The sequence below is a fragment of the Natator depressus genome, chromosome 2 (genome assembly GCF_965152275.1).
Source record: "Natator depressus isolate rNatDep1 chromosome 2, rNatDep2.hap1, whole genome shotgun sequence".
NCBI classification, from domain to species: Eukaryota; Metazoa; Chordata; order Testudines; family Cheloniidae; genus Natator; species Natator depressus.
In genome coordinates this window covers 155756190-155778039 of record NC_134235.1, presented here as the reverse complement: position 1 = coordinate 155778039, position 21850 = coordinate 155756190, and the positions used below count along the sequence as shown (strand labels likewise).

The 21850-nt window shown below is 39.6% G+C and overlaps 1 protein-coding gene across 1 annotated transcript in view; it reads right to left on the bottom strand.

Moving 5' to 3' along the window:
• The window catches only part of PTPN3 (protein tyrosine phosphatase non-receptor type 3), a 192350-nt gene that overhangs the window by 45348 nt on the left and 125152 nt on the right, over positions 1-21850 (bottom strand). Inside the window, exons 15-21 of the mRNA XM_074945195.1 lie at positions 19894-20092; positions 17642-17719; positions 16575-16631; positions 11392-11548; positions 10232-10395; positions 1512-1602; positions 1183-1244 (exon numbers count right to left, since the gene is read on the bottom strand). Coding sequence (XP_074801296.1) covers positions 1183-1244; positions 1512-1602; positions 10232-10395; positions 11392-11548; positions 16575-16631; positions 17642-17719; positions 19894-20092 — 808 coding nt within the window. The remainder of the gene's footprint in view (positions 1-1182; positions 1245-1511; positions 1603-10231; positions 10396-11391; positions 11549-16574; positions 16632-17641; positions 17720-19893; positions 20093-21850) is intronic.

Genomic DNA, 21850 nt, shown 5'->3' with positions numbered 1-21850 from the left:
GCAGGAGTGTTTACACAAGATGCAAATCAAATCTCTGACTGCAGTGTAGACATACCCTAAAATAAAGGTATCATTTAGAAAATACTTAGTGTGTGTTGCATTGATGGCAAAAAAGTGAAAGTATCAATATGTAAGGCTTGTAGTGTTTGAGACAAAGTTATAATTTATTGATGTCTTGGGAAGCTTCTGAACTACCCTTAAGTTTTTGAATACCAAAGCATACTCGGGTCAGACTGTAGCTCTTGGCCCTCACACTGAGTAACACATTAAGGGAGGCTTCTTTTTTAAGGTTATAGGAAATATCCATCCCTTTAATGAGTGAGTAAATTTAATAATGTGGGAAGGAGACAAAGAGCCTTTCCCTCTTGAATACAAAGCAGTAAGGTATTTCTGAAATCTTATGTTTAAGAGAATGCTAGGTTTGGGGACCAGCTACTCGTCTGGCTGGCACACCATCACCCACATGTTTCTAAGTGGCAGTCAGGCCCCAAGCCCTCTTGAGAATATGCTGAAAAAAATGCAGACAAGTGAGAGGAGGGAAACATTCATTCTTTTTAAAGTGAGTCTACACTTACTGAGAAACATAGGGTGCAGACACTGCACACCCAGCCAGCACAGTTATAAATAGCAGTGTAGATGGTGAGGCATCGTGTAAGAGAGTAGAGTATAGTCAACTGTCCTATACACCTCAATCCCCCAGGAAATATAACCTATACTGCTCTCTACATGCCCAAGCAGTGCCTCCCAGGGCTACACTGCTGTTTTTAGCAATGTAGTGTTATGTGGCCTCCCCGGAGCCTCCTCCTGCTACAGCCTTTTCCCACCACAGTGCAACGCCTCAGCAGCAGGTGCCTGTAATCCTAGATATACATTATTAGACAAATACTAATTACTAAACCCCACAAAATTACTCATCTTAAAATTGATGCAATATATGTGAAACTGTGACCATTTTTACTGATTAAAAATAACCCTGCACATCTGCTAATGGTTTCCATGTGCTTTAGCCTCCTGTCCACCAGTATAAATATTTGCATTCCTAATGAAGCACTTTGAGCTACTTATGAGCTCCTAAAGTTAGTGAACAAAATGTTAGGCTTTTTTGAATTAAATAAATAAATAACTTTGCTGTGATATTATTCATTTCTTTCTATAATTAATATGGATGCCTATATAACTTACATTCACATAGTTTGCATTTATGTAATCTTCGTTTCCCTGCAATATTATCCGTGTGGCGTCATCTGTAAAAAAAAAAAAATTTAAAAAAATTAACAATTGGGTGGCATGCTTTATTATCACCTCCTTTCATTCGGTCAAATAACCAAGTCATCACAGGCACATGAACAAAGCATAGAAGTGTTTTAGAATGTAACATGGATGCACAATTACACAACTTTGATTATATAATAAATTCAGTAAGGGCAAAATTCAATGTGGTGGTTTTATAACATGTAAAGCATTATTTAGAGGATAAAAGGAAACAGGCAAATTTTGTACTTAATACTCACAAGGCAGAACATCTTTGTATCGATTTTTGTCCATATTTTGAGGTATTTTTGCACACGTAACAGCCAGCCCTGGCTTCTTTCTATAAAGTTGCTACAAAACAGATATGAAAGAGGTAACATTTTGAAGAATTTGCTTAGGCAAAAAACACTATAGACACTAAATAGATCCACATGTAAATGCATATTCTTTTAAAAGAAACTTATGTAAAGCAACTATGCAATGGAAAAGCCATCTTTTTTTCACTGCCTACAAAATTAAAGTGAGGGTGATATTTAAATTCCAAAAACACAAGAACAAAAACCCTACTATTATTGCTAGTCCATCATCTTCTGTACATGAATGTCTGAAAAAAATCAAGGAAATGTGTGAGAATCATTGACTGTTCCCATGTCTTATGATAAACATTGCAGAATGTTGGGTTAGAAAGAGAGGAAGAAAGAAGATGGCAATAAAAAGCAGAAGAGAAGTAACTACTGAAGACTGGCACTTCCCAGAATGAATGGTAATACATATTCATGCACATGTTAACTTACTAGACTAAAACTGCTATTTTCCATGGACTTTGGGGGTGGGTGTGAACGGTGGGGGGGCAAACTCTACTGCATTTTAGCTGTGAAATTCTGAAGTGGCTTTTAAAAAACAGCTTAATAGCAGGATATTAACATTCCATTCACATTAGACATATGCAAATACCATAAAACATGCTTTTCGAATGTAACACACTCGAATATGGAATTTATTAATTAAGTTTTTGCTAAACAATAGAAGAGGTGTCCAGTGTGCTGTGAAAAAGAGATGTGTAAAGAGACAAGAGAATGGTGCTGAACAACCAACATGCAAGAACAAGCAAAGTTATTTCAGGGAGACAGAATGAAAAAAATTCTGAAATGCTGGGTGCAAAAGAAAGGATGGACTTCTTTAATTGTGTCCATGACAACAAATCAACCCTACTTCAGACCTATATTGAGGAGTATGGGGTCATAACCTCTGGTAACCATGTCTAATAGTCTTACTAATGCACACACCAGATGCCCTCAGAATCCTCAAAGCACTTTTAGAATCTCTATGTAACTTGACAATCTCTTTTTTCTCTCTCTTGGGGGCATTGTACTCATGTATATCATTAACACATATGACTAGAAATACACAAGCACATTGCAACGAAAGAGCCCTCATTTAAATGCTTAAATACTTTGTTGGATAGAGGCCTCAAGGAATAGTGAATTAAACGGGATCTTGCAGATGTGTGTGTTATTTTGGAACGAAGTCTATCTGGAATAAATATGAATTTATAATGGTGTAAATGAAAACACACTGGGCCTATATGGATGACGTGCAGACAATGAGGCAAGGGAATGTATTGACCAAGGTACAGAGTCTACTGCAGGGAAAATTTTTATGTGACTATGTAATTAAATTTTTAACTCCCCCCCACCCCCCCAAATGTTATGACTGTGAGTGTGACTATAGTTTTGGTATGTCTTGACATACAAGAGCTTCATTTTGCAACATATATATGTCAAGTGACTTAATATATATATAGGGGCTGTCAAGTGATTAAAAAATTAAGCACGATTAATTGCACTGTTAAACAATAATAGAATATTATTTATTTAAATTGTTTGGATGTTTTCTACATTTTCAAATATATTGATTTCAATTACAACACAATAAAAAGTGGACAGTGCTCACGTTATTTTTTTATTACTAATATTTGCACTGTAAAAAACAAAATAAACAGTATTTTTCAATTCACCTCATCCAAGTACTGTAGTGTGATCTCTTTATCATGAAAGTTGAACTTACACATGTAAAATTACGTACCAAAAAAACCTGCATTCAAAAATAAAAAAATGTAAAACTTTAGAGCTTATAAGTTCACTCAGTCCTATTTCTTGTTCAGTCAATTGATCAGACAAACAAGTTTGTTTACATTTGCAGAAAATAATGCTGCCCGCTTCTTGTTCACAATGTCACCTGAAAGTAAGAACAGGTGTTCGCATGGCACTGTTGTAGCCAGCATCGCACAATATTTACATTCCAGACACATTAAAGATTCATATGTCCATTTATGCTTCAACCACCATTCCAGAGGGCATGCGTCCATGCTGATTATGGGTTCTGCTCGATAACAATCCAAAGCACTGCGGACCGATGCATGTTCATTTTCATTATCCGAGTCAAATGCCACCAGCAAAAGGTTGATTTTCTTTTTTGTTGTTTCGGGTTCTGTAGTTTCCGCATCGGAGTGTTGCTTTTTAAAGACTTCTGAAAGCATGCTCCACACCTCATCCCTCTCATATTTTGGAAGGCACTTCAGATCCTTAAACCTTGGGCCAGGTGCTGCAGCTATCTTTAGAAATCTCACTTTGGTACCTTCTTTGCGTTTTGTCAAATCTGCAGTGAAAGTGTTCTTAACATGAACAAAGTGCTGAGTCATCATCCAAGACTGCTATAACATGAAATACATTGCAGAATGCGGGTAAAATAGAGCTGGAAACATACAATTCTCACCCAAGGAGTTCAGTCACAAATTTAATTAACACATTTTTTTTAATGAGCGTCATCAGCATGGAAGCACGTCCTCTGGAATGGTGGCTGAAGCATGAAGGGACATACGAATGTTTAGCATATCTGGCATGTAAAGACCTTGCAATGCCGGCTACAAAAGTCCCATGCAAATGGCCGTTCTCACTTTTAGGTGACATTGTAAATAAGAAGCTGCAGCATTATCTCCCGTAAATGTAAACAAACGTGTTTGTCTTAGTGATTGGCTGAACAAGAAGTAGGACTGAGTGGATTTGTAGGCTCTAAAGTTTACATTGTTCTGTTTTTGAGTGCAGTTATGTAATAAAAAAATTCTACATTTGTAAGTTGCACTTTCACGATAAAGATATTGCACTACAGCACTTGTATGAGGTGAACTGAAAAATACTGTTTCTTTTGTTTATCATTTTTACAGTGCAAATATTTGTAATAAAAATAATATAGTGTGAGCAATGTACGCTTTGTATTCTGTGGTTGTAATTTAAATATATTTGAAAATGTAGAAAAATCCAAAAATAGTTAATACATTTCAATTGGTATTCTATTGTTTAACAGTGCGATTAAAACGGTGATTAATCGTGATTAATTTTTTTGAGTTAATCGCAGTTAACTCATGCAATTGACAGCCCTAATATAATATGAGAAACAATTTTTCAAGATCCTAAGAAATGTATAACTTAATTGGCTTATACCTTTTATGATTATCAATTTATCTTCCTTCGCAGTTCTATTAAGTATTATTACAGTATTATTAAGGCCAAGCCCACTTACTATCTTTTACTGTGATCTTAAAAAAAAACGCTTCCTGTAAAGGGTATTGAAATATTATTCTGTTTTACAGGGGTCACAGTCTTATTTCATCTTTATGTTCTCTTCAATGTTGTAGAGATACTGAGAATTATTTATAAAGAAAACAGATCACAAACTTTCAGGCCTGAAGGTCTTAAAATTTTCACCCTGTCATTACTTGGCAGAACAAGTGAACAGCTCAAGCGTAAGTCTTTATTTCCTTCAAATCAACAGAATTAACTTATCTTAAAATGAAGATCTGTTTACAAAGCACGATGTATATATACACACAATACATATTTAAATTATGTTTATATATTTCCATCCCCCACCCCCAACTCTACTTTTACCTTTTTGAAGTAAAAGAAGGTTTAAGAATCTAATCCCTAATAAATCTTGAAGAATTTGGGGGAATTTTAATTCTTCCAAAGAGCTTAATGTATCTTGCCATTTTAAAACAATATAGACTTTAGTATAAGATTCCATACACAGAGTAAAAGCAACAGGATGCTGACAGAATATCTTTTTACATAAAAATCTGTGGTTACCAAGAGAACGTGTTGAAAATTAGTTCCTCTATAAGGTTAACTGAATCCTGATACTCAGTATCACAGTTTGCTATACATTTTCAGTTTGAACAGCATAAGCAGGAGAAAAACTCACATGGGAAGAGACCTAGTTAGTACATTTTTTAAATACTTGCATCAATTAAAATTTAGGTTCAGCTTTTGGTTTGATTAGCGATTTGTGCTTTTAGTGGAAGACAAAGATATTATTAATGTCAAGATCTCAGCTCAGAGTTTTCAGAGTCCTTCACGGCTTAAAATGTATTATGTTAAAGTCCACTCACCAGAAAGAATTTCTAAGCACAGCAGGTAAATGAATGGCTTTCTGTTTTATCACATCGTATTTGAAGATCTGCTTAGCTATTATAAGAAACCAAAGCCTATTAGCAATGGTTGCCACTGCAAACTCCACATTCCCCTTGTTCCACCACATACTGAACATATCAAAGGACAGTTTTAGAAATTTTTTCTTCTCCATCTCCCCTCCCCACAACTCTGGGGAAACATATAGAGCTTCTCATAAGAAATTTTATATTTTAAAGGTGTTTTATGAGCCCATAATTCAAAACCACTTTTAAAACTGAATTTTAATAGATTAAGTCTATGATATAAACTAATTACTTTGCATCCTAGAATTAAGGAACTGGCTAAGGAACCACTGACTATCTCCAAAAAAATTCCTGGAGAACCAGGGAACTACCAGAAATCTGAAGTAAACATATGTGGGACTGTTTTTCAAAAATGGAAAACTGATCCTGGCAATTACTGTTTTCTTGGAATAATGCAATGCTCTCTATCTCTAGAGATAATAAAATTCAGCTAGTGCAAATGAGGTAGTCCACTTACTAGGGCTATGTCTCCACTACACACCACCTTTCAGTGGAGTGTAAGGTATGTGTAGAGCCCTGTGCGGATACAACATTTATATCTGCCGATGGGGATATCTGCGGAGCTGCAGGGCTCTACCAGAAACCGCAGTGACAAAAGCAGAAGCACGTCAGGCTGCCGCTCACAGGAGCCAGCACCCAGCCCGGGGAGCTCCTCTGGTGTGGCTGTACTGCCCCCAGCCCTGCCCACTGGGTGGGCACCAGGATCACCGGCAGCTCTCCCTGGTCACAGTAGCATGTGAAAGTGGCTCGCAAGCTCCCAGACAGGAGACACATGCCGCTGCGCAGAAGGGATTCCTGTGTGCGAGCTTGTGAGCCACTTGCACACACTAGTGTGACCAGGGACAGCTGCTGGTGAGCCTGGTGTCTGTTTTATATCCGTGGAAATAAATGTATCCACGCAGGACACTAGGTATGTGTAGCTACATGCCAAACAAAAAGCAAGCTGCAGCCACACTGTAGCTACACATGTCAGTGAAAGGCTCTGACAGGAGGGAGGCAGTGGAAGAAGAATCTAGCAGTGGGGAGCTGGCGGAGACTTTCCCCACTGCTGGAGTCCTTCCTTACCTGAGTGGGGAAAGGCTCTAGAGGTGGAGAGCTGACAGAATCTTTCCCCGTGGTGGGGAAAGGCTCCAGCAGCTGAGAGGCAGTGGGACACTACAAAGTAAAAATAGCAGTAGAGTTGGGATGGCACAGCTTGGGTGAGAGTAGAGAGCCATATAGGGTACATACTTGGGTACACATCCACACCTTTTAGGCGTGTCTGTACCCAGGTAAGCTGTGCCTCATTGTCTACACTGCTCCTTACACCCATGCTAATGGGGCTACCCTGAGTATATACTCTACACACTGCTGAAAGAAGAGTGCAGTATTAACATAGCTTTAGAGATAGTGTGCTCACCTCTGTCTTATTAGCTTGGCTGTATGAATGGACGCATAGACTGAAAAATGTCAAAAACTGGAAAAGGGGTAAAGATGAACAATGTTGACTGAGCTGGGCAAGTATCTACTGGGATAAGAGAAGGAAAAAGTCCTTTTTATTGTTTTATTTAACATGATCATCAGTGATCTCAAAAAAAGGGGATAAACTTATTAATGAAATTTACAGAGGCTGCTACATTGAGTGCAGTTGGAAACTCCAAAAGGGATAGAGAAATACTACGAAGGGATCTAAAAAGATGAAGGGATGGTAAGAAACTTGAAATCTTTTGGGACAACTGCAAACATTATATACAAAATCCCTTGAATGGCAAGGTAATTTGCCCTTAAATTTTGTGGCAAGGTCTCCAGGTTTCATCATCACTTTGGTGCAGCTGATTGAGAGTTTAGGAAGAGTTCCATTCATTTTTAAAAATGGAGGTGTTGATTGATTTCAGTATGAAAATGAACAATACAATCAGCACTGTAGCCCCTATTTTATTCATTTTTATATTAAATTGAGCTTATTTTATGCTGTCCCCACAGTTTAAGTTCTCACTGTGCTGCATATTTTTTGTATCAGCAAATGAACATAAAAGTTGTCAGGTGGTAAGCTTGAGGTTTTGGCACCTGGGTAGGGGCTGGAAAGCAATTTGAGTCTGTGAGATAAACTCACCAGCAGGTTAATTCTGTTAATGATCAACAGCAAACTAGTTAAATTTGATATTTAAACTTGCACCTTGCGGGCTTGTCTACATTACCCACTGGATTGACGGGTAGTGATCCAGCAGGAGGGGGTGTCAATTTATCGCATCTAATCTAGACGCAATAAATCGACTGCCGAGCGCTCTCCTGTCAACTCCGGTACTCCACAGGAGCGAGAAGTGGAAGCAGAGTCGACAGGGGAGCGTCAGCCATCGACTTACCACAGTGAAGACACCGCGGTAAGTTGATCTAAGTACGTCAACTTCAGCTTCGTTATTCATATAGCTGAAGTTGCGTAACTTAGATTGACACCTCCCCCCCCCAGTGTAGACCAGGCCTCAGATTTCACAATTAACAACATATTCAGATGCATGGGGCAGTTCACATTTCTTGAAGTTACTGTTTAAGACAGTGAGCAGGCTCAGAAAATCATTGCAGCATTATTTACAATCTGTTCATGTTTGTAAAGTTAATTTCATAACCAGAAGGGATAGAAAAATAGCTTTTAAAAATGAAATCTTAGATCCCAGAGCATAATTCAGGAATAGGGACCTAAATCATGAAGTGTTTTATGCAACAGGTCAAAACCCACACCTCAGCAGGAATGCGTTGCCATAAAATCTTTTGCTATGCATGGGGACAAGGGAGGGAAGAAACAAAATTTGAGCAGTTAGAGGGAAACAAAAGATCCCTTTGCTCATCAAGCTTCTGGGCTGTAGAGTGGGCTACTCTGTATCTGGGGAATTTGACATTAATGGCCCACATGTATTGGGGGGAAAAGAGGACATCATAAATCACTATAAATGAGAGTTTGAGGCCCTGAGAGCAAGAGGGACATACAGACCCAGGTTTGGTTCACTGAATTACCTTGTCACAAGAAAAGCATTGAAGAACAACTGAAGAACAGAGAAAGGCAACAAAAATGATGAGGGGTATGGAACAGTTTCCATAGGAGGAGAGATTAAAAAGATTGGGAGTGGGCAGTTTAGAAAAGAGAAGCCTAAGAGGGGCTATGGATAGAGGTCTGAAAAATCATGAAGGGTGTGGAGAAAGTGAATAAGGAAGTGTTATTTACCCCTTCACATAAACACAAGAACCAGGGATCACCAAATGAAATTAATAGACAGCAGATTTAAAACAAACAGAAGGAAGTACTTCTTCCCACAGTCCACCTGTGGGACTCATTGCCAGGGGATGTTGTGAAGGCCAAAAGTATAACTGGGTTAAAAAAATAATTAGATAAGTTTATGGAGGATAGGTCCATTAATGGCTACTAGCCAAGATGCAACCCCATGCTTTGGGTGTTCCCAAGCCTCAGACTGCCAGATGCTGGGACTGGACAACACGAGGATGGATCATTTGATCTGTTTGTTCTGTTCATTCCCTCTGAAACATCTGACACCGGCCATTGTTGGAAGACAGGTACTGGCTTAGATGGATCACTGGTCTGACCCAGTATGGCTGTTCTTAATTTTACTCCTAATTCCCTGGTTTAATCAGCAATTTCTGTAGTGAAGAAATTAATTTGATAAACTATATTGAAATTTATTTTATTTGTGGAGTGTTTATGACACTCATTACAAATATATCTGAGCACATCACATACATACATGAATTTTTCCATGCAACAGCTCTGTGAGGTATGGAAGTATCTCCATTTTACACATGGGGAACTGATTCACAGTATGACTAAGTGATTTGCCCCTGGTCACACAAGCAGTATGTATGGGAGCCAGAAAGAGAACTCAGATATTTTATGTTCCAGACCACTTCCTGATAGATATGAAGATTCTCCCTCTACAACACAGAAACACATACCACAGAAATATATAAACTTGTAGGAGATAAAGGCCCGGACGGAGTAAGCGCCTTTTGTTACTCCATGTAAAGCACAGCAAAGCACAGTAGGGGAAAAGAAAGTGATAAACTGTTACGTGCATTCATAAAAGATAATCCTGCATTTTCATTGTGTGACACAGGAAACTATCAAGTGCACACTGGTATGACTTCTGTCAGAAAACTTTATTTTTGGCATGAAGAGAATTCATAAAATTAAGATGAAGGGAGGCGCCTCTGGTGGTTGAACTAAAAACCTTAAACACCGATTTTTTTCAACACATAGTGTTTCATGCAAGACCAATAACTAACTGTTCCCCAATATGGTTGAGAGTGTAAGAGTGAGCATGAGAGAGAGGGGGATGTATTAAACCTGTTGAGATGGGGTTGAATGGGAGTGATAAATGTCCAAATGCCTTAAAGTCACTCCTCAGTCAGAACCACCAGGTAACTGAATTTAATGTTACCTACCTCAAATTGAATGAGTACTGTCCCGCTTTCCAGACCTTTCTTCAGTTGTTCCATAGACCCCTCTAGTGTGTCACTGTACTCTGAATACGTGCGAATAATGGATTCTAGAAAATTCTGGGAATCTGCTTCATCTTCTGACTTGGTCTCAACCAAGGGTTTAGCAACTGAAAGACAGATAGGCAAATATAGACTTTTTATATGCGTCCAGTAGCAATCTTTACTTATGTTAAAACTTACTTGAGTATAATGGACATTTTCAATCCTCCTTGATGCTGCAAGTTAGGCTACTAACCCCAAACTGAGGCATCTAAATAAATTTGGCCATAGTTTTACACATGCTGACCAACCCCAGGTCTGCACAAATCCGTAAGAGTGGCAGGTGTTCAACTCCTTTGAAAAACGAGACCAATGATTTAGGTGCCTAAATATGGGTAGGATACTAGGCATCCAGATTTCAAAAGCTTAATCTAATGGTACACCAGCAACCCTATCGCGTCAATTTTTGAGGAGGCAAACAGGTAACCACCACCACCACAGGAAGAAACCCATGAATTTCACCTATTGAAATTTAGAACAAAACTTATAAATATGCCCATTACAAGAATGACAAAATGAGCCTTCTGGATTTGTTGTAAATTACATTTTTCACTGTATGTTTGTGGTGTGGAGAATTTAGTGTTATTTCCACATCTGGAATAGAAGTTTTAGAAAATGGCACTCTGTTTTAAAATGTTTACCAAAATGTTTTTGTGCAAGAAACTACTTATTTGTACCATTGAAAAAATTAAAATTAAGCAGAAACTTGCTGCCATATTTTTTATTTAAAATTAGTATTGTTTAGTTTTCTCAGAATATTCACCCACTTGGGTCAATACTCTTCACTTTGACTAAAACCTCACAAAACTGCAGTTGTATGATGCAAAAAAAAGTATTCTGAGTTGAAGTGCTCCTCACTTGAATGTATAAGACTATTGACTCAAACGTGTGTGTTAGTAATCAAGAAGAGAGAAGATCTCAAATGCTACCACTCTATTTCAGTACAGACCCATTCACAGAATAACTCTTGATTATTAATATATTAAAGTAAATTGCAAGGGGAAAAAGCCACAATTTAAAGGCATGACAGTCTCAATTACATTTAAAATCCTTAGTGCAGTTACCTTTCCGCCTGACCAGAAGTGCAAGCTCTCTTGTGTGCAGTTCTCTGCTGGCTTTTATAAACATTACCACTTGGTCATGAGTATGCTCTGAGATGTCTCGACCATTGATTAACACTATCTGATCACCTTCATTCAGTTTTGGAATACATGTATCAGCCTGTTTCACAACCAAAGAAAAAAATGTCAGTTTATCCAACACCTTCAGTAGAACATTTCTAATCTCAGGGAGACTGAATTCATCGTGCAGCAAAGACAAAGTTATTCTCCTGACAAAGTCTTGCCCTTGTATCAGAAGCTATGTCAGAGGATTCAGATCTAAAATTGTTCTAGTGGCTTCAGAATGAAGATGAGAGTAACAGTTCACACAGCCTATTAACAGCGATGCAAAAGTTTCTAATACTTTGGCACCTATATTTACCAAGCAGCCATAACTTGATATGTTTGATGCATCCGAGCTTCACAATCTGGACTTTTAGCAAGATTTTGAAAATATTTAGAAATATGGACTTTTAGAAAGATGTTGAAAAATGTCTCACACACATAAAAGAGAGCAGAGTGATTAAAATAGCAAAAAATAGGAGTAAGTTTCAATTTGTATTGAGTAAAAATGCTTTATAATGTTAGTTTTGCTCCATCATCATACATGGAAACTGAAGATTAATATTAAATACCATATATGAGGGCTGTTCCTGTATTACACATCATTGGTTTTACTGAACTATAAACACAACTGATGAGTTATGCATTTTTTGTTAGATTCATACAAGCTTCTTCTTGTTCCACAGGGGAGAAGTGATCAAATTCTACCAGGGAGTTAGCAACTTTATTCCTGCCTCCCCATCAGCAATTTTCAAAGTAAGGTGGTGTGGACAGGTCCTTTGATCTCCAGCACCCACAGGCGCCACACTTAGGGGCAAATCCTATTCCTGCCCCTGCAGCCACAGAAGGTGGCAGGATTTAGGTGTGCCACGCATGCTGTGAACACTCCCTGATTGTGTGAAGATCTGCTAGAATCCTCCCTGTACTGGACTCGGCATTGGGCTTTGGAATTTCTCCTCTGTTCTTCACCAGTGCTCTTTAGGACTCAGCAGATCTAAGGCCAAAGCAAGGCTGTCTGAGCAAGGATCCTGTGGAGTCAAAATCTCTCTGGGAGAGGCCTGCTAGAAGCAGAACAAAATCACTCATGTTTGCTTGTTGCTGGCAAAAACAGATATTCTGTTCTGGAGGCACCCAGCAGCATCAGAATGAAGTCTAGATGCTAGAGATCTGCCCATCCTTTCAACCTAATCTTAATTGCTCCCCCACCTATACTTGTTGGTGTTGCAGAGCTTCGCTAATCAATGTCTGTTCACCCAGTGTTGTTTGTGCTGTCAAAAAACAGGACTGGGAACAAGTCGTCCGGATTAGCACTTTCCTCCCTGCCTTGGTTTACATGTTTCAGGCTGAATGGGGAACAGCTGATGGACTGAGGAAGAGAAATGGGCTAATGGCATATCGCATTTGCAGGCAGAAATAATAGATGATGAAAAGAAATGGTGAGACTGGCAAAACCAAGAGGGAGAGAAAGACAAAAAGGGGAAATCTGCAGGAAGAAAAGGGTGATCTGAGTAGGTAGGGAGAGAAACAAGAGAACAACCAGCGGACCAAATTTGGTGATGCATCATGGTCACGTACCACCTGAGGCATGTTGCACATATGCTAAGAAGACTGAAACTAACAAGTGGGAGTGTGAAAGACACAATCAGATAAGGGGGAAAGAAAATAGTGAAATGGAAGACAGAACATAAGCAAAATGGAAAAGCTGCAGTTCCAGCATGGAAAAAGGGAAGAGGCAGTGTGCTGAGGTGTGTGGGTGTTCTAAGACAGACAAAAAAAGAGGGAAAGAAAGAAGGGAAAATAGTTGTAATGGAGAGAACTGAAAATGATGAACAAAGAAGGGAAAAAATGCAAAAAGGCAAAGAAAAAATCTTAAAGGACAGCCACAACAGGATCGGGGTTTCTGACCCTTGGGGCACCAGGGCTCTGGCCTTCTGTCCCATGGGAGCACCGGGACTAAGGGCTTTAGACCTGGGGGGAGAGCTGGGGCTTGGGGATTCAGCTCTGCGGCTCCATTCCTGGCTTCAGCCCTGTGGGGGGACGCTGGGGCTCCCCACTGCTCTGCTCTCAGCTTCAGTTAGGGCTTGGGGCGTTAGCTACGGGGAGGAGTGCTGGGACTGAAACTAGTGCTCTCCTCGTAATGAAAGCTCCGAGTCCAGTGCCCCAGAGGGGCTGAAGCCGGGAGCGGAGCCATGGGGCTAAAGCTTCAAGCCCCAGCGCTCTCCCCAGTCTAAAGCCCTGAGTCCCGAGCTCCCCACCCGCACCTGGAGGTCTGACCCTCCATCCTCGCGACTATAGCCCCAACCCCTTGTGGCTGAAGCCCTGAGACTTTATGCCCCCTGCGGGGCTTAAGACCCGAGCTCCAGTGCTCCCCCTGGCCTAAAGCCCTGGGCCCCAAGGCTCCAAAGGGTCAGAAGCCCTGAACTCCCCCGCCAAACATGCGGCTGCTGGCCCAACCCCACTGTGGTGGAAGCCTTGAGCCCCAGGGCTAAAGCCCCAAGGCAGTACAGTATTTGCTTTTTTTTTTGGTCTGCGCTGCTGCTTGATTGATGACTTCTGGTTCCACAGGGTGTCTGGTTGACCAGTAAGTCCGTAACTCTGGTGTTAGTATCTTTGAGATTCTATTCTACAGCAAGGCTACTTCTTCACTAGAAACTGTGCAGTGGCACGGCTGCCGCGCTGTAGCTGCGCTACTGTAGTGCTTCAGTGTAGATTCTCTCTACAACGATTCGAGGGGTTCTCCCATCACTGAAGTTAATCCACATCCCTGAGAAGCGGTAGCCATGTGGACAGAAGAATTCTTCCATCAACCGAGCACTGTCTACCCTGGAGGTTAGGTTGGCTTAATGATGTTGCTCAGGGGGTTAGATTTTTCCACACCCCTGAGTGATGTAGCTGGGTTGACCTAACTTTTTAGTGTAGGCCCAGATTTAATCAAGTGAGTCAAACAAGAAAGCAGAGAGTGGATTGTGACGCATAAACATTTTACAGTGATTAACAGTTTGCCTGGAAGTTGACATTCTTCTCTGTCAGTCACCAAGAATGCTTGCTGTTAGTCAGCCACTTACCAAGGAATCCACAATGTAGACAGAGAAAAAGGGATCGAGGAGAGGAATCAATCCTTTCAATGCAGGTACAATACAATTTTTTTTTTTCAGAGATCAAACTTTTCAAGACAATGGTGCTAATGGCTTTTCATCCTGTTTAAGAATGCCAAAGTTTGATATAATATGAAGCACTTCTTTCTTGGTCCTAAAAATTCCCCATACTGTTTTCAATCTGAGGTTGAATCAATTATAATTGTAATGGCTTCCTCATTATCCTGTTAGGACATTAAACTATTGACTTTTTAACATGAAGTACTTTTAAATGTCACCTACATTTAACTATAGTTCCACTTCTTCATTCTTGCATTGTCTTCCACCCAAAGTAGCTAGATGGATCTCCCTTCACTACAGCCACAAAAGTTAATCTACCCACAGGTATTCCCAGATGAGTATTGTTCCTTAACTAGAGGTATATTGCTTTAAATTATATTTTCAATTACTTTCGGATTTAGAAGGGAAAACACCTGATTTATTTGGTTGCATATGTTTGTTCAAATAATTCCAGAACTCTTTCGGGAAGAGAAAAAAAGTGACTTTCACAATCTGGAAAGATAATGTGGGAATATACCATGTAGTTGCCTGGATGGGAAATGTCCCAATAATGAGTCATTCCAGAGCAAATTAATGAAGTAGCAAAAAGGATGAAAAGATTATAACATTAAGAATTTCTAGTTTTGTAGTCAGAATAGCCTTCAAATGCTCTGCACACCACATTAAAAGTGAACATTTGCCTGTCAGCTACATCATCTTATTAAGCAATCAGGAACTGATACACTTTACTTTTTGTGGAAAATGGTAAGATCAACATTAATCTTGAAGTACAGTAGAACCTCAGAGTTACAAACACCAGAGTTATGAACTGACCGGTCAACCAAACCCCTCATTTGGAACTGAAAATATGCAATCAGGCGGCAGCAGAGACCAAAAAAAAAAAAAAAAAAAAGGCAAATACAGTACAGTAGTGTGTTAAATGTAAATAACTAAATAAATAAAGGTAAAGTTTAAAAAAGATTTGATAAGGTAAGGAAACTGTTCTAGTGCTTTTTTCATTTAAATTAAGATGGTTAAAAGCAGGTTTTTTTCTTCTGCATAGTAAAGTTTCAAAGCTGTATTAAGTCAAAAGTTGTAAACTTTTGAAAGAACCACCATAATGTTTTGTTCAGAGTAATGAATATTTCAGGGTTATGAACAACCTCCATTCCCAAGGTGTTCATAACTCTGAGGTTCTATTGTACTTTCAGAAAATGTAACTTGTTGCCTTTAGTTGCCATGTAAAGTTACCTCTTTCCCATAAAACAAATCTAATGGATTGGATAAAAGGTTCCCAAACGTTGCTGCCCCTTGTTCACTTGCTTGGTGGTCTGCCAGGAGAGCACTAACTGGTCACGTGGGGCTGGCTCCTCTGTTTTCAGTTCATACATTTCTTTGAGACAACTACAAATTCATTAATTTGCGTAATTCTATTTGTTCATGAAAGCTGAAAAAAAGCAAGCTGTAGCTGCCACACGGATGTTACATGATGACAAAGATAGGTAATGTGGGCCACACATTCATGATTGGGGCAGGATGTGGGACACAAGTCAATTTCTCTATTGTGATGTTGTCTGTGCTACAAAAAAGTTAGAGAATTCTTGTATTATACTGTGGTCTAATTACAATGAAACCTTTCCTTTTGAAACATCTGCAGTATGCAGACTGCAGCAGAAACCACACAGAATTCATATCAAATTATAATTGGTATTATCTCAATTGGTATAGAAGTTTGGAAAATATACTTTGAAGCATGTGCTCAAAATAAAAACTTAAAATAAAATGACATTTGTCCTCCCAAATTTGATTTAGATGATGTATCTATTGTACTAGTCATAAAAAAGACATTTCAGCTATGTGTTACAATATACTTCATGTGTACAGACACTGGAAAAAAATTAGCTTTGCTACAAAGCCATACACTGAAAAACTACATGAGGATTTACTTACAGATGATCCTGGAGTTATTCTTGACACCACCAGAGGCATTTTTTGATCAACACCACCCTAAAAGATGTTAAGTAAACAGTGACTATAAAGATACCATTAGAATGTAAGCAGTACATTATACAACAAATAGTCTATTTTTTGTTCCTATGTGAATATAAAATTTATGTTTTGTACTTCACTGTCATGGGCTTGACCTCGCAAGGTGCTCAGTACTCATGCTTAAGTGCTATGCTGAACTGGGACCAGAGAACTCAGCATCTTGCAGGATCAAACTATGAATCTCCAAGTGATGCTGGTTTTTTATCCCTTTTTTATTTTATGTGACACCGAAGTCTTATGGACATAAAATACATCTTCCCCAGGACTCGTGAGTGAAACAGGTGACCTAACAATGCCCACAAATAAGTGGCAGATCAGATCAGATGCTAGAACTGCAGCCTGGTTCTCATTTTCACTATAGCCACTTTATATATATATTTATATATTCAGGCAGTGTAACAGGGCCTTAAAATGGACATTAATCAGAAATTACGGAAGCTGCCGCTGCACCTCCTTCTCCAATTCCTTCATTTACTAGTTGTCACCTTTGCAATAACTGGTTCACCACTGGGTGCACACACACCATTAACATGTTTTGTTGATTGTAAAACATGAAGGGCCTAGTTCTCCAAAAATGAGCGCCTGAAGTTAGGCTCCATAGTCCACTGGTAGGCACCTGAATAAATGATCTGCTTTTCAGATGTGTTGGACATACAGCAACTTCTACTAAAGACAACAGAAGCAGTTGGATACTTACTTTAGCCAATGAGGCCATTATTTGGGTGCCTATATAAGCAATTTAGGAACTTAATCTTAAACACCTATTTCTGAAAAATCTTGGCTAGAGTTTTTAACTCTTCAAAAAAAAAATCCTTGTGGGACAGCAAAGGCTCATCATATCCCTTAATCTCTTACCTCTGATGTAAACATGGATATAAAAAATGGAAAACAATATTGATTTGTTCAGTTAAGACACTAGTTACTTAACTATATTGCATGTTCATGAGATTTTAAGGCTCCCTTTTTACCTTCAGATTAAATCCAAATTTCCCATCTTCATCTGGAGTGATTCGCACCAAAAGCAAATCTCCATCAATTACTTCATTCTGCAACACATTGAAAAAAAAATCTTCTTAACATTTTCTATTTCTTTACACAAAATAATGGCAAAAAGAACACAATATTTCCTATTAATTCATATTAGAAAAAGTAAACATGGTAAAAATGACGAGGAGCTAGGATTGTACAGTACACAAAAACTGTTTGTATTTTGCTGTTTATTATACTGGAAGTGGCAGAGACTACCACAATTAATGATGCATAATGGTTTTGATCACAAGCCTGTTGCCCACAATTTTTAGAAATGATCACCTCCTCAATGCATGATCCCTTGCCAAAGAGGACTTTTTGTTAAGTTTCAGACAAAAGTAGGCTAGACATTATTGATTTCAAGAACTACAAAAAATAAATGTTTCCATAAAAAAGTATATTTGGAATCTTTTTGAAGAGTCCCACAAGCCAGAGTGTCTGAAGTTTGAGGTGTAAAAATTGGCATTAACATAATCTTAATTGAGGGGTGGTTCACTTTATGGATCCACAGTAGAATTAACTGCGATTAGACTGAGTTACTGGCATTGGAAAATTGCATGCTGAGCATACTGAGATTTTTCGAAACTATAATCTAAAGTGCAAAACTTAGAAAGTAATGGCTGCACACAGAGCAGGTTGAAAAATCTTACTGAACAATTTTCCATAAGAAAATTAAGTGTCATTGAAATGTTTTGCTAAAATCAAAACTTTTTGCAGAGACACGCTGATGACAATCTTTTTGATGGGAAAAATCTAAATGATTAATTTCAACTTTCTTGTCTCATTTAATTTGCGTTTGACTTTCACATTATATTATATATTATGTGTTATAATACAATGTTTTAACATCATCAAAATGAAACATTTTTATGTATCTGAATTCCACAAGAAATTACATCTTTTTGTTTCAATTCAAAATGTCGATATTACCACCAGGACGGAGTCCATTTTTTGACCAGCTCTACATGCACATATCCATCCAACTGATTCAGCTATGGATTTAAACCCTTAAGGACAGCAAGCACCGGGTGCTAGTTTTAGAAACTGTTAAAATATATTAAGTGAACTGCCAATATCCTCACACTAAAAAGCACAGGGCATGCAAATTTGTTGCAAATTATGCAAATTTAACTTGCATAAATTTCAGTATATTTACATAAAACTGTTTAGAACTAGGGAAAGGCAAAAAAAAGGGGAGGGGGGGAGAAGAGGGAATAGGAAATCCCAGCATTTGATTGTTTTCCTCTTCCTCGCTTGCCCACATCAACATTTCAGTCCTTCACCCCAAGGAATGTCATTTTATCCACCATCCGCAACATTTCATTCCTATTATCCCCCTTCTCTGCCCTGAAGCATTTGAATTTAATCTTCCACCAATAGCATTTCACACTCCCCATCAAGAGGCTCAATTTTAGCTATTCCACCCTCCACCCTTGCATTCCCTGCCACACCCTAGGCATTTTTACTCTACCATACACCTCTCCCCCACCCCACTTCCCACAAGTGGTTTAGTTCGGCAGTATGGAGGGGGAGAAGGGTGAGGGTAGCAGTCAAGAAAACAGGAGGGGAGTAGAAGGTTGTTAGACCCCTGGAAGACTTGTGAGGCTGGGGAGGGGAAGCAATAAGGGGGCTTCAGGGCTAGGTATGGTGCTTGGGAATAGTCAGCACAGCACTGGAGTTGGTAGTAGTGAGGGAGATGGGGGGCCCTGGGCAGCAGCTCTCTCCGGAGGGGATGGGGAAAAGGGGTCAGAGAGATTGAGGGGCAAGGGGAGCCAGAGAGTGGTGGGCAGCTGTTGCCTGCTGTATATGCTGAGGGGCACTGCTGTCTATTGGCATGTATAACAGCTCTGACTGGCTTTTCTTCCTCCGGAGATGGGGAACTAGGGTGAAGGGCAGACAACTATATGGGGCTTTCCCCTTAAATTAGGGTTTTTTTTTTGCAGGTGGGTCTGAAAATTTGGAGCCTATGGAAAAGCCACAGAGCTGGCAGACTTGCCTGCCACATTGCATAGTGTTTTCCTCTTTGGTAAATGTAAATCTTAATAAACCAGACTTACTCTTATTAGTGCATGCCATTAAACATGTAAATTGTGCAACAGTCAAGTTAACACTGCTGGAATAACCCTATGAATGCTTTATCTCACAGACTGGATGCACATTTATACTAGGCCTTCTCCGTTAAACAACTTACCTTATCACAGTAGTACTGACTGGAATCTTCTGTTAAGCTCCCTTTGGTGACATTGTCATATGTTTCTAAAAACTGTTTGTCCACCCCATCCAATGGATAAGAGCCTGAAAAGTTACCAACTCCATTGGGAGACTGGGACAAGGCAACAGGTGAGGTATGAGTCAGACAGTTCTGTGTTGGACTATTTTCCAATACATTCCTTCATTAAAAGAAAAAGAAAGTACATTAAAAAGGTACTGATATTCATGGGTCTAAACTCAACATACAGTAGTAATTACGAACATGTAATGTCAACTTCTTATAGCAGAGCGCCAGTTAAAGTTGAGCGTCACTTTCTATTTAACAGCAGACTATTCTAAATGCTCTAAAATCCATTACTTGGATTATCTTCAAATTTACCATGCCTCATGGGGGTGGGGAATAAGGTGATTTGGTCAAAATTTGGGGTCATTTGAACAAGGCATTCATGAGATATGCGCTACCCCTCAAAAAAACCCAACATCTGTTGATAAAATCATCTGGTTTTTTAAAACTTTTTTGCGTACATCTGGGGCTCAAACTATGCCTCTAATCCTCCTGAAACTGATCTCAGCCACTTGGCATTTATCCAGCTGTTGGGGAAGCAATATTGAAAATACTGAAAAAGTTATTAAGGGTAAAGTTTATAGAAGTTTCATCTCTGCCTCCCCAAGCCTTCCCACATCTATAGCTCCTTTTTCTGTTTCCCCTTTAAAACTGAGGAAGGGTGGGGAGCTGGGTATGAGCATGTTCAGTAAAATGGCACAGTACACAGCACTGAGATAGTAGGGGGACATTCAGCACAGAACAACTCACTGATATTAATGAACCACTTCACACCTCTCTGAGCTTCCTATGCTGCAGATGGATGTGTAGAGCTCCTTCCCCATACACTAGGCCCAGGTCTGGGGTAGTGGACTTGGCAAGGATGAGGGAGGAACAGTGCTCAGAGTAGTGGGGGTTTGCGGGGGGTGAGAAGTGAGAGCAGTGGGCATGAGGTGGTGACCATTGGAGGTCATGGAGCAGTGTCGGACCAGTGGTGGGGAATTCTGAGCAGTGGGGAAGAATTTAGGAGCAATTAAAGGGTTGTTGGAGCAGTGCAGGAAAGAGTGGGATGCAAAGGAAAGCTGTGCAGTAGGAAACGTTGGGGGCTTTGAATTCTGTTCCCCAAAACCCTCTCTCTTCAGAAAATGTTCCCCACTGACTCCAGGCTAGTCCTTGCATAGTTCCTGCCTTCTCTCTCCAGCTCCATAGCCTGTGGGTCCCATTCCAATGCCCACCCTTCCCTGTGGAAGTACACTGAAGGAGGAGAATCAGGCTGTGATACAGGCAGAGAGAAAGAAGTCACAAAGATGATGCAGAGGCAGTGAAGTGACTAACATCTAGCCAGTGCATCCTGTGGCCAAGGCAATCATTAACAAGGAGCCAGAGGAAGTAAAAAAAGAGCTGGGCTGTGGAACATGGGGATACTGAGAAACTATTCTTAAAAATGACAAGGAAATGAACTTCACCAAAACCTCGTTAATGCAGTTATGGTTGCCCAGCAGTGCCTTCTGCCGTGCCAGAATATTGAATTCAGCTATACCCAAACTTCTGAAAACCAGGACAAGAAGAGCTAGAGCAACAAAAACAACCCTCTGAAAACCAAGACATAGAAAATTAAGTTAAAGTACACATCATCCCTATAATGCAATTTTAACTCTGTTCCCTGGAGCTGGAAAGAGCCATTGGAAATGGTTCGGGATGAGGTAGGGTGCAATAATAAATAGGAAGTTCTAAGAGAATGTGCCATTATTTGTAGTGGTGTGCAAAAATTTGAGTTCCAGCATTTATCTACATGCACTCCAACTACCTCACTTCTTGTATTGAACAGCGGAGGATTAGTTGGAGCAGATTGGCAGAAGTTTTACACTAATACAAGAAGGAGTGCATGTTTACT